Here is a 13,891-nt window from a genome sequence, read left to right as displayed (position 1 = left end):
GGTAAGATCTATTCTGGCTCTGTGGGTGTTCCAAGTCCACGCAGTGTGCAGTAAACCCCTATGAGCAACAATCATAAAATCAGTCACTCAGATGAATTCCTGAAAGCAGAGTGTCACCATTCACTGTGCTGATGCATTTTATTTTGATAGAGTTTTGTTTGCATATGCATCCTTGATCAGGCGAGTTGACCAGACCACCTTTCTTATTTACAGTAATGGCTCAAGCGAACGTAGTGCTTCCTGCACATATCTTAGCACAATATCAGTCAGACACACCGCCAATAAATCCACACACTGATAAAGCAACATATTAGCAGCACTCCACGTTTCTCATGCACACCGTTGTATATGCTACTGGCTGTGTTTTCACCTTAGCCAACTGCTACTACAGTTAATCTGTGTAAGTTGCTCGCCTCACTCTGCTACTGTAATTGTGGAGATTCTGCTTGGCAAATACCTAATCAGAAGTTCTCTCACCATAAATCTGACACAGTCACGCTGGGAGAAAGAACCCTTTAATTCACAGACTTGATTTCTGGAAGAGTCTGGATTTCATGCTATACAAAAAATATTTATTCAAAGCATTGCTGTCCAAGCTGCAGAGACAGACTAATGGCACATAGTATGCTGCTCATTCTCCACAGAGGAGCCAGACCGAGCATGTAAATAAAAGCAGAAGGAACAATGTGTCACAACAGCAGGCTCTTCAACATCCTTCTCTGGAGGAACACTCACTCCCCTGCCATGGGAGGCTCACCTTTGTGTATCTGCTGCGATTGTTTGTAAATGATGGCAGCATTGATTTCAGCTTCTCATGGGATTTCCTGTGTCCATGTAATTTGTTTGAGGGGAAGGAGGTAAAATGGAAGAAATTGTGGTAATGGAGGTGGAAATAGGAAAGATAAAAGCCACCAACACAGAGACTACTGTACAGTATGCAAGCAGGTTTGCTTTAAAACACAAACAAAAACATCCTCTTTTTTTAAGATGAGATAAGATATTCCTTTATTAGTCCCACGATGAGGATTTACAATATATAGTGTTTTCTGAAACACTATCACAGGAAATTAAGGATATGCTGTCCACACTGTACAGGAAATGAGCAATAGCAAGAGTAACCTTGAAAGAAAAAACAGATAAATATGAATAATATTGCTATTAAACAAGAACACCCACACATACGGAAAAGACAAATTTTGATTTTGATTTTAATCTGCTTATTTTTGCAATACTGCAAACTTTTATTGTGGGTAAAGTATAAATAATATAACAGGTATGTCACAGTTCAGATTAGATTAAAAACGCTGTTGTACACTATATTGTGTATGAGATTGGACTGAATGATACCGGAGGTATATGGCATGTAGATATACTGCCATCTGCTGATTGTAATCACACATCACATTTCAGCTTGCAGCCATAACATCGAAAGAATAGAAACATTGAATTCCTTGTTGACCAACTTTAAAATAAAAAATTGTGTCAACACCAAAGTCTGGACAAAATCTAAAATTGAAATCTAAAGTAGTACTTTAGAAAAATAGCAGTAGTATCTAAAGGTGCATAAAATATTTTCCCACATACAGAAAAGTTTCAAAAGATTCAAGTTTAAAACTTGAACAAACATTAATGGCTAAAAATCAAAAATGGACTTAAACTCAACCAATGAGACAATATAGATTGTTGTACTCTGTTTAATGGTTTTGCAGCCTGACAAAGTAAAATAGCATACATATATGTGATATACAATAGTCCAACCCTGATCACGTGGTTCATTCAAATATAATATTTTCACTTGCAAAAATAATCATTGGTGTCAAAGGAAGCTGTCAAAGTTCGTACTAGAATTGTCTACACATATGAGATATGCATAGGATGAACATTAACATGAAGCAAGCATCACCTGCACCCGTCACAGCACCATTGAAATTTTAGAAAATAAATTTTAAAAATGTAACAAAGACCCTTTAGTGTCCTTATGATTGTGAATAAGCATGTTTAAAATATGTGATATGTCATACCAAAAGAAAAAATTTATAACTCATTGTCACTCATCCTACTCTGCTCATTCTAAACCAAAAGTGAAAAATAATTTCAAAAGTGATTATTAAACAGTTTGTTACATAATATTCATTGCTTGACCATCTGAGAAATATATAGTGCTTGTTGTAAATAACATTCCCCTATTCTATGGGTTATATTCTACCTTGGTATTGTTTGTCCATACAGGAAACAAAGGACAGAAGATGAACGGGACATATTGTAGTGGTGATGGAACTGTTTCCATTCAGCAAACAGAAAATGGCTTTAATGAATGCATTTATTTCTAACTGCACAGTGTGTGGAAAGAGTAATTATAGAATTAAGTGTCTCATCATGTCATCCAAAAGTTATCTTCTGTCTTCATTCGTTTTGGCGGTTCCACGTTTTACTGCATGTATCCTGCAGCATTGCTCTGGTGTTGATTTAGAAGATGAAGTCCATAAGAAGTTGCGAGGGCCAACACCTTATTCTTTTTTTGTGACAACAAACTTCCTGTGTGGTGTTACAACAGAACAGATGCAGGGCAGATGCTCAATGTAGGATCTTAACCAATGACTATCAGCATGAGGAGCATTTGGAGGAGATGACTGGATTTGTTATTACAGTAGGGCCACGTATTTACTTCCCAGAGTCTATTATGTACATGTCATTTGTGGCAGCCTTACATATCCAGTCACACAATGCACAGCGCCAGCAGCACCAAAGACGCCAGGCTTAGGGAGGGTGTGGTCATAGATGCTTTACCTGAGGAAGCAGAAACAACATCAGAGAAATTGACCAAGAGGACAAAAAAATCTTTTTTTATCACTCCTTAAATTGATTCAGTCTTACCCTGAATTCTAATCTTCCTGACTGGGCCATCTCCTCCTTCATAACGGCCTCGAACCATCAGCTCATAGTCTCCAAACTGAGGCATGGGGAAGTCCATGAAGTGCCAGCCAGTGATGTAGACCTTCCCGTAGATGTAGCCTGTCTTTCTGAACATGACCTGAAAAACAAAAAGCATGGATATTTTCAGCATTTCTGTTTTAATGAAAGAAAAGGCATTATGAGGGCAATAGACGGTAGCAAAGCTTTCGACACCCACCTTGTAGTACAGTGGGAAGGAAATATTGCCAAACCAGTCATACTGGATATGATCCCACCACACATACATCCACTGTCCAGTCCAGGTAACATAGCGCCACATCCTGGGAGGATCTGGTGGTGCTGTAAACCAAACAAAAGTATTTGGTAAGGCCGTATCTATATCTGCATATCATTAAAGCAAGATAACTCCAATTGTAGGTTCTTATTGACCATATATTGTGAGCAATTGGTCTTACGTGGTCTCTTTGTGAACATCTCACAGTGTTCACCGGGAGGTCCGAGGCCGGCTCCATTGAAGGCACGGACCTCAATGAGGTAGTGAGAGTCTGGCAGCATGTTCTCCAACCTGGTCTGATTGACCAAGGCTGAAACAAATATACGGTTTGCTCCCGGCTCCGGATCATCGTACTTTCTCCAGTATTTGACCTGGTTAGCAAGAAACATGATTTTTGTAATTGAATGTTTGATCAGGCATTATACTGTAGTATATAAATCAGTTGGTGTATGAAACTCAGTACCTGGTATCCCTCAATGTACTGCTGCAGGCCTGTGCCAGTGTCGACCACTGGCAACCACCAGACCAGAGCCTCCGTGGAAGACACCGGCCTGGCATAGACGTCTGTCGGAGACTCAGTAGGTACTGGAGAAGTCAGAGGAATAGATGGCAAAAGAAAAAAAGTTCATAAGCTGCTTTGAGTGTTTAGCATCTCACCCTTTATTGTGGAATCGAACTAAAAAACAAAATTCTCACCATCTCTTGGGTAGTAGATGACTTTGGTGAGGCTGTATGGTCCGTCTCCTTTCACATTAAAAGATTTAATCTTCACCTGAAATTCTCTGACCTGGAAGTCTTCATCAGTGGGAATGAAGTAGGAGTCCCTGTGAACATAACGCCTCGTCTCGGGGTCTGAAATGGTCTCGTACCACCAGTCATAAGCATCATGAGGCTTGAATGCCACAATGTAGCCAAACTTTTTGCCGTAGAAATACCACGGCTGCACAGGCTAAGTGGTCAGGAGTGGAAAGAGAAAAAGAAAGAAGAAAAAAAAAGACATTTTGTCAATACAAGTATGTGTGCAAGAAATTTCTGGCACACTATCAAGTCTGAATCATGATAGATTGCAGGCTTTTCTTACTGTCCATGAGATGACGATTTCGCCATTTCTACCCCCATAACCCGCCACATCAGTGGGAGCAACCACTGGAGCTGAGAAGGAAAAAAAAGTCATTGTGATATTTTAACCCACACCTGTACTAACTAAAAGATATTTCAAATATCAGCAGTTTCTCCTTACGAGCATCCCAAGTTTTGATCTTGAGGGAGGGGATGCTGGCCTCTCCGGAGCCGTATTCATTGGTGGCAATGATCCTGAATTGATACTCCATCCAGGGGTACAGGTCTGTTACTTCTGCCTTCTCCATACCACCATCAAGAAATGTTGGAGCTGAAAGAGTCACAAATGTTAAATGTCTTTAATTAGGCAATCCTATCCATAAAGAGCAGGTTGATAAGACCACAGAGGGTCAGAATGATGGATTCAGAGAGAGCTCGCCCCCTGCTGGCAGTGAGCTGTACTCACAGGTGCTGGCGTCCCTCCAGTCGTCTTCATTCAGAGACCAGAAGTGTCTGGTCTGAACGGTGTAGTAGAGAATGGGGCTGTTATGGTCTGCTCCTTTAGTCCACAACAGCTTTACCCATGTGTCCCCAATTTCTTCTACCCGGATCACACCGGGAGGCCCGGGAACACCTGGATCAGAGAGGAAAGGGCCGTGGAAAGAGGGTACATATGCAAACTAATGGATGGGGAGTTGTGCATTTAACTTACAAATAGAGTACTGATAGCAGTAGAAACAGCTTTTTACAAAACACGTAGTAATCATCTTTAATGTTGATGATCTGCTCTGTTTGTTCTTCTGTTGTGCATTTGCTCAAATCAAAAGTAATCTTGTGATCTTTTGCGGCAAAGCATGCTGGGACTGACCTACAACCTTGAGATCAGCATATGCAGTGTCACTGTCCACCACTGTCTGAGCCGTGCAGGTGTAGCGACCTTCGTGCCAAATCTGCACATTCTTTATTCTCAGGTCACCGCTGCCATCTTCGTTCTGGACAACAGGAAGCAAAAATGAGGAGATGAAACAAGAGTGCAGGCGGAAGCAAGAGGTATATATATTCAACATTCAAGTGTGAGATGTTACCCTACCATTACGCGTTCGTAGTGTTGCCACTCAGAGTCAAAATCGATGACCCTGAAGTCTATGGCCCAGATGAATGTGATGTCCAGCATGGGGTCGTATGAAGCAGAGCACGCCAGAATCACCTCATCAGCAACCTTTACCTCAGTGTCTTCAGGTGCTACTGTGATGCTGGTGGCCTCTAGCAAAAATCGAAATCACAAAGAAAGTTAAAATCATAATACCAATCAAGTAATCTGTATATACATTTGCATATTCACTGACCTGTGATGGTGAGGTGGCCAGAGCTGTTGGCCTTTCCTCTGTCATTCTCAGCAAAGCAGGTGTAGAAGCCCTCATCATTTTTGGTGGCATTGAGGATCTCCAGACTCCCATCAAGCAAGATGGAAATCCTAAAAATGAACCCAATTAATGAATCTAAGCTGCTTGATAGTATAGATGGGTAATGCATACTGTACGGGACGGCCCATAGACTGTATATAAAAAGTGGACGTAGCCACCGTGATATCACCCATTGGTTTGCGGACTTGGATTTAGAACCAGAAGTCACGTTAATTAAGCAAAGACTCCACCTCTGATTGGTTAGATTTATGCATGACCCGCCTCAGTCTGGTTTGTCACACTCCTTTATTGTCTATTTTACTCTATGTGAGACCATAATTTGCTAAATGAACATTATACTGTATTGAAGAAGACTTAAAACTATTGACGGAGACTCAAACTCTTTAAGAAAGTGTTTACTGAGGTAATAAATCAAGTAAGAAGTAGGGTCATTTTCTGAGACTTCTGTACAATCTGACTTCACCTCTCAGACTCAGTGGCAATGACTGTCCTTTATACAGTCTATAGGAGGCCCTTGTGGTTGATTTTATTATAAGTGGGACTGACCGAGAATTGTTGAAGAGCAGCTCTTTGCCCTTTGTCCAGGTGAACCGTGGTCTAGGGGCAGCTCGGGGTTTACACTCGATCACAACGCGGCCATCTTTAGCTCCAAGGAGCTGCCTCCTCACAGGGTTAAACTCGAATGTAGGAGCACAGGCTATAGGGGGATTATAAAGTGTTGTCACCAATTTCCTGATATCTTCTGGCAAGAAGGAATTCATAGAATTGTACACCAAGATGCAGTTTGTTTTAACTGCAAGCATTTCATCACCCTTGAGTCTCTTAAACTGTTTGAAACGCAACTGACTCACCAATAACTCGCAGCTCTGCGTTGGCATATTTGATGCCCCAGTAGTTCTCAGCGATACACTGATACATTCCTGAGTCATCAAAAGTGAGGCTGGAAAACTTCAACTCCCCTTTTCCATACTGGAAAACACACACACACAACCCAAATGTAAACTTGAATATAATTTCAAGGACAATACCATGCACTCGCCAATTTTCTTTAATGATAGTTCAGAAATTGTACCATATATCCATCTTTGTACCAGCGGATGAAAGGGAAGGGCTTCCCTGACGCCACACATCGCATTGTGTGCTCTGAGCCGATGTCGATCTGAGTGTTGTTGATGGTTTCTGCCCACTCTGGAGCAGCTGGGAAAAAAGCAAAGGCACAGGCATAAATGTGATTAAATTCAATTTTCACTCAAATGCACGCACCACAGAGATGATTGTACCTTCTTTACAGTACAGACAGCCAGAAGGGACATAAAGAGAATCATCAATCTAGAGTTGGTAAAGATCACCCGAATGAGTTCACTTACACTCGACATACAACCAGGCCTTGTGCCAGTCCTTTCCTTTGGTGTTGATGGCTTCACACTCGTATCCTCCCACATCTTCATACTGTACATTGTACAGATGGAGCACAGCTCCTGATTCGCTGATCTCATGATTTGCTGGGAGGTCTGTGGCGTCCACCTTTCTCCACACAATATGAGGGATGGGACTGAAAAGACACAAAAAAGACCAAATTGGTTGAATTTACTTATTTAACTGTACCTCATTAATTTAGCACATTGAGTGACCATTGAAACAAAGATAAAAACCTACTTTCCCAGGGCAAAGCACTCCAATGTAATATTAGAGGCCAGCATGGCAGTAGTATCTGGGAACTTCACCCTGATGTCTGCTGGGTACTTTCTCTCTTCACCTGAGGCAAAATATGTCACAGATCAGAAACACAATGAGTGTGTGTGCATCTTTTTCTGGAATACTTCAAAATTCTGTTGTGCAACATATGTTAAGAAGAGGATGATACTTCTGCCACACAGCCATCCTCTACTAACCGTCATCGGGAGGTAAAGGGATGAGAGGGATGAACTTGGAGAAGACACTCTTTCCTATGATGGGGCTAGAAACAAAGCAGGAGTAGTTTCCTGCATCCTGAGCTTCTACTTTGGAGATATACAGGTTCCCCGTCTTCTGGGAGACAAACCGACGGCGATCTGTGTGCAGGAAAACTGGGAACTCGTTGTAGATCCAGCGGAAGGTCACCTCCTCTGAACAGGAAAAGCAATGGACAAGTTGTTATTGTTATCCACACAAGACTGACTTTTCTAATGGAGACATGAAGACCTGCACATACGTGGCCAGGCTTTTGGAGGGGCACACAGCAGAACAGCCCCCTGTCCCTCTTTGACATACACTGGGTCTCTTTCCTCCTGGGGAAACTCCTCAATGACTGCATCGAAGAGGAGGAAAAAAAAAAAAAAGGTAAACAGAGAAATGCACACACCACTACAGGACCACAACTCACTGCAGAGTTCACATGCTCACATCCAAACTTGACCCTGGCCTCCTTGCTGATGACGGTGCCGTAGATGTTCTTGGCCACGCAGATGTACGTCCCAGCATGTTTTTTCTGTCTGGGGTTGGTGATAACCAGGTTCCCCCCGACAAGGCTGTAGTGCTCATCCGGCTGCTCCATCAGCTTGATTTCCCAGTTATCACGACGCCACCTGGCAGTGATACAATACAGTTCTTTTTAGGATGGATCTCCATCTTATATCTTATTGCTACAAATCTTTTTTTTTAGTGTGCGTCACCTGTATGAAGCTGGTGGGTTCGCTCGCGCCCTGCAGTTCATGGAGATCCTCCCATCAGGTGAGTCCTCAGTGTAGACCACATCCACAGGCTCCTCCTCAAAGATCGGGCCATATCCAGTTGCATCCTCTGATGAATGTAACATAACAATTAGCTGATGTACTCATTTAAAATCAGCCTGAAATGTTGTGATATATTTGCAGCATTTTTTTTTTCTTCAATTCAGAGGAACTGAACTCACCTCCATAAATTCTTGGCTCTCCAAAGAGAACCGCAGCTGCAAAGCAACAACATGGTCATGTCAGCTGATGGTGTGCAGGTAGTACTGACATTTGTTTACATCCATTTTAAGGGGGTAAATGGTGTATTTTCAGGCATCACTGGTTATTACCTGTGAGGGAGATGGAGCAGGAGAGAGCCAGGAGCACTAAAGCAGTGGGAGCCATGACAGTAAACAAATCGTCTTACTGCAGCTACGTGAGTTCGGCGGATGGCCAGAGGGACGCAAATAAGAAATCAATGGACAGGACATGAACTGGCGGGAACTGAGTAAGAGACAAAAAGAAAAGATTTGAGGCTGTGAGAGACAGAATCACTGTTTTTATAGCATCATAGACAATTATTTTGTTTAGCATCATCTTCCCTCATTGTAGCAACAGTGGATGATTGAAGCACTTAAGTGCCCCCTGAGATATAGGACCAGACTGAGGGCTGTGCATGACTCCCCACACCAGAAACACAGCGAGACTGAGTGCAGAACCTGCTGAAATCTTCTCTGCGCATATAAATGATTCAGGATGTCAGTGACTCAGCAGAACACTGCAAGTAGTCATACAGAGCGCGCACACATCCAGGACACACACCTACAGAGGCACACAGGATTAGCTTTAGCAGTGTGTGCACGCCGACACACACTGTCAGTAAACAAAACACAATGTAGCACTGCAGTACCTAGACAGCTCCTGCTGTGACGTCAAACATGCTTACACATCACTCCTGCAGGAGGAAAGAGCAGTGCCGCTGTGAGAGACTGCAGTGTTTCAACTCCCACTGTCAAAGAGGACGTATGGGGTGGGATATTAAAAGACAGAAAAGGCTGGAGAAACTAGAGTCAGGGGAGGAACGTGGGAGATATAAAGCAGAATGAACCCAGCACTGATTCAGATGAACAGGATGGGATAAAGTGGTGGAGGGTTGATCCTTCTGTGTACACTTATAAAGCTCCCAGACGAGAGCTCAACACTTTCCAGTCCTGTTACGCTGCTGAATACATCCAGCAAACAGGCTTATGCCATTGCAACAGTGTAAATTAGGGATGCATGAATCCAGCAGGCTAAATCTGTTTCTGCACTGAAACCTGTTTGACATTATTAAGAGACGTGGTGTCAACCATGACGGGACTGATCCACATTATATACAATATTTTCATGACAAAGTCACAACATGTGACTTTGACATATGTTGTCTTTGACAGTGTGTCCATGATAGTCATGGCAGGTCACAGACAGTTTACCACCATAGCGATCAGATTATTGTCACTGATGATGATACACTAGCTCTACATGTTTACTTAAAAATGCATCACCGACCTTTGAACTCAATCTTTGCACTAAACAATCAGCCTAAAGCCCTGGCGGCATCTGATAATAATCTTCCTATAACGTCACAGGCCAAGGGGATGTCACCAGGGACTGTAAATCAAGAGGAAACCATTTCAGTCTCCAACAGTCTGAAATCCTGGAAAATTAATGTCATATTGTGATATCACATTGATAAAACAAATGGTAAAGACATTTATGAAAAGCTTTATTAAAAAATAATAATAACTTCACTCTTTACAATACATCTTAAGGAAACAAACATGTTTAATGGTGTGTTGTTGTGGTAAATATCATGGTCATCTATAGCAGCCACCATCTGACAACAAATACTTGGATTATTTCACAGCTAGCAGCCACACAGTCCTCTGCTGAGTCACTCTGCATGTGAGGGGAAGGCAGAAGAGTAAGATGGATAAATATAGGAAGGAACAACTGCCAGACAGCCATCTCCCATGTGCCCCAGCAGCCATGTTTGCCTCAACCTCAAAAGCAATTTTGAGAGAGAGAGAGAGAGAGAGAGAGAGAGAGCAGACGCATGCACCCAGTATCCACCCCATCAACATGCAGACACTGCAGCACTGACTCCTCATGTGCACTCTTGATGACTCAACACCTACAACACCACACAGTGCACTAGTGAGATATCCTAACTTTCATACACAGCTTTGACTTCATAGATTATAGTTGCAGCAATCTGTTTCATTGCTAATTCTAATCAATTCATCCGAGGGCGTTTTCATGTGTTTCCACTGCCGATAATCCCATCACAGATCCTCTTTGGACAGGCCATCGAAATTTAGGTCAGCACATGTATTAAGCCCTGTGTCTTAGTGACTGCCTGAATAACCATGTTTGCTTTTTCATGGCTGTGGAAAATCACATAAACTCTGAATGTCTGAATTCAACAGGAAAATGAGTGCTGTGGTTTAATCTTGAGTTTATTGGGTTAGAGGTGAACTGATTAAAGTGGGTTTCATTTGATTTGTTTGAGAGCTGATTCTATGTCAAAATAAAGAAATATAATAAGGCCTCATGTTTAGGATGTAGAAGGGGGGGGGTTAATCACTTTCTCTCAAAGATCTTGCAGCCATGACAGTTTGCTAGATGTGTTTGACATCTAAAAAAGGGGGATGGTTAAGATGTCTTTGGATTCTTACATTTAGTATTGTCTGTTACACTCTAGGCAACAGAGGGGAGAGGAAAATGATTGATAGTCAGAGGATATATGTGGATATATGTCCTAATACAGTGTTGCCATAATTCATTTAGTCACAAACCATAACTATAATGATAAAGTCCACTCAATAACGACAGGCCAGCACAGAATACAATCTTTAAACAGTGTCTGACTTATAAGGGAGTTGCCCTCTGGTCCATGAAGGACAGCAAGTCCTTTAGCAATTAGATGCCATTGTGCATCCAGCAGCTTCCTGCGCCCTTGACGCATACAGTGTGACACATTTTCACCTTCATCCCCTCCCTGCATCCATCCACACTTCCTTATCTTGCTGTAAAAGTGCGAGGAGAGAAGCTGAGACCTTTTATCTTTTATCACACTGTGCCCACTTTGTCGCAGTCATTCCAAATACCAGCAGTCTCTAAATGCAACTGCGCAGCCCCTGACTTCACTTCGCCCCAATGACGACTGAGCGGCACCGGTAATTCACTGCTCTGCATTGCGGTACTCCTGTGCCGGTCCATTCACTCCACTCCACACTCCGCTTCACCCTCACAAAGTCCAGACACAAGAGCCAGTCAGGTTCATGCACGCACTCTCGTGTGGGATCGGTCTTACCTTTGAGGCAGAATGGGAAATTTCAGTTTACAGTCCGCATGGCACACCTGGACCCGAACCGCATCGTCCCACAGCCCGCCCGCCCGCCGGAGCGTCCCGTTCAGCTGAACTTTTCTATTGGAGGAGAGCGGCCGAGTGACACCCCAGGGTGGCAGCGGGGATGAGGCTGCGATTGGTCCATGAGAGAAGGAGGATGAGGGAGGATGCCGGCATCATGCTTATTGCGCATCTCCAGACGAGGAAATTAGAGGCCCTACAGGAAATCATTTAAAGTTGTCCTATTTAATAAACTATGCACAGCAAATCAAAGGACTACTTTAACACCAATTATGTGATTCACAATCAAGTATAAGAATCACCATGAATCACTGTACCCTCATACTCTCAGTAGGTCTTAATAGGAATATTGAGATGTACAATAATAGTTAATAGTTAATAGTTAATAGGGAAATGGGACTAGAAAATACAGAAAAGGTGCCTACACTGTGTGTCATGGAGCTGTAGTCCATATCCTACTCCCTGCCATGTGCTGTGCATCATAAATGACCTTTAGATCAATCTATTATTAATGACACACTACAGTTGCATGAGTAGATGAAATATCCTTTGCTGCTCTACAAGACGACTGTTTAGGAGAAAAATGACTTGCAATGTACCAATATATACTTTAGCATTATTTATCTGTCATTTCTCTTTGTGTTTTTACTAATTAACATATTTTACTCTAATATCCACTGCACATACTGCATGAGCATGTGACAAATGCATATTTTCTAAAAGCGTTTTTGATTGGAGGTCCATTTGGAAAGAATCACAATGGGGTTAAAAAGAACAGCAAATCTCGTCCAGTTGATGGGGATAAAAGACAGACGCATCACGCATGCGCTCACACGACAGATGTACGTTAATCTTCCACAGATTAACTTTTGGTGGTTTATCTCTGTGGGTCATCTGACAGATAAAATATTTTAAGCTCGTTCCTATTTTCATACACTAGGTGGAGCCACACACCCAAACACACCCCAGTGTTCTCAGACTGACCACAAAGAAGAACAAAAGTTAACTGAAATCTTGAAACCAACATTTATTTCATTTTTTTTAAACTTCATTTAAAATACAAAATATTTTGCAATATTATATTGTAGAGTAAACCATTTTGACAGCCTCTCATGCTTCTCATGTAGCTTCAAAATTAACCAGAATGTCATATTATATCATATCATATACTGTATATCCTACTGTATGTTCACCAGTCACTAGAACATTGTTTCCAGGGTATTCACACTCAAATATACTAGTCTGCTTATCCATCCAAGCCGGCCATCCTTCTGTATGCTCCAAATGTTTACTTTTGTGTTGTTTTTTTTTTAGGTGCACACTCTTAAAAGGATGTGTCAGTTTCATTTGAGGTCTAGTTTAGGACAACAGTTCTCCAGCGTGCTGCGTTCAAGCACCAGATGTTGTCTCAAACTAGATGCTGGATGCGTTTGAAATGACACGTCCTGTTTAAGTGCGTGACTTTTTATAAAAAATACAGAAAAGGTGCATGAACTGTCAGAGACAGAAACAATACAGGTGTCACAAGAGCTTAGTCACAAGTCAAATAATCTCCTTTGATACCTGATAGGCTAAACATTTGAGCTAGCAAATTCACCTGACAAGTTCAAAAAAAAAATTGAAAAAAAAAAAAAAATCACAGCAAAATGAAAGAATGAAAACTGTAAATAGTCTCATCTTACCCAGCGCCCTCCTACCCATAATGCAGCAGGGTTTAGTGAGGTCAAGTTCTGACCTCTGACCTCAACGCATCTATGCTCAATTCAAGCCATTATTTACAAAATACAACATAAAATATCTACACGTGGAAAGCTGACAACCTAAAAACTTGATGCAAGTTATGATAAACCTAAGATGCGATAATGTTTTCTGAAAAAAAAAAAAGTCTTGTATCTCCTGTTGAGAGTAGACTGCTGGACACACATCAGAATTATAGACTGTTATCCATGGAAATTGAAAGCGATAGTATACATCACGCACGCTGTAACATGGTAGCATGCATGTGCTGCGCGCACACACACACTCACACACACACACCCAAACATTCACACACAAGCTTCATTCATTTATAGGAATATAAAACTCAGAGTGCTGCGCTCAGAACGTGACAACATACACA

General features: G+C 42.0%; 1 protein-coding gene across 1 annotated transcript; it reads right to left on the bottom strand.

The window, feature by feature from the left end:
• Window positions 1-2,703: 2,703 nt before the first annotated feature.
• Window positions 2,704-8,765, bottom strand: cntn1b (contactin 1b). The gene is made up of 23 exons (XM_070853955.1): window positions 8,711-8,765; window positions 8,561-8,596; window positions 8,322-8,448; window positions 8,053-8,234; window positions 7,862-7,957; window positions 7,563-7,775; window positions 7,327-7,426; window positions 7,038-7,222; window positions 6,743-6,867; window positions 6,522-6,639; window positions 6,217-6,367; window positions 5,593-5,720; window positions 5,337-5,509; window positions 5,115-5,238; window positions 4,713-4,880; window positions 4,428-4,577; window positions 4,269-4,339; window positions 3,884-4,136; window positions 3,651-3,772; window positions 3,369-3,558; window positions 3,131-3,252; window positions 2,875-3,031; window positions 2,704-2,787 (listed from the first exon to the last, which is right to left on the bottom strand). The coding sequence occupies exons 1-23, from the start codon at window positions 8,763-8,765 to the stop codon at window positions 2,717-2,719; spliced, it is 3,117 nt and encodes a 1,038-aa protein (XP_070710056.1). The 3' UTR covers window positions 2,704-2,716.
• Between the last annotated feature and the right edge of the window lie 5,126 nt (window positions 8,766-13,891).

The sequence above is a fragment of the Pempheris klunzingeri genome, chromosome 22 (genome assembly GCF_042242105.1).
Source record: "Pempheris klunzingeri isolate RE-2024b chromosome 22, fPemKlu1.hap1, whole genome shotgun sequence".
NCBI lineage: Eukaryota > Metazoa > Chordata > Actinopteri > Acropomatiformes > Pempheridae > Pempheris > Pempheris klunzingeri.
The sequence above is the reverse complement of the archived record's forward strand: the minus strand, read 5'-3'. Positions and strand labels throughout refer to the sequence as shown.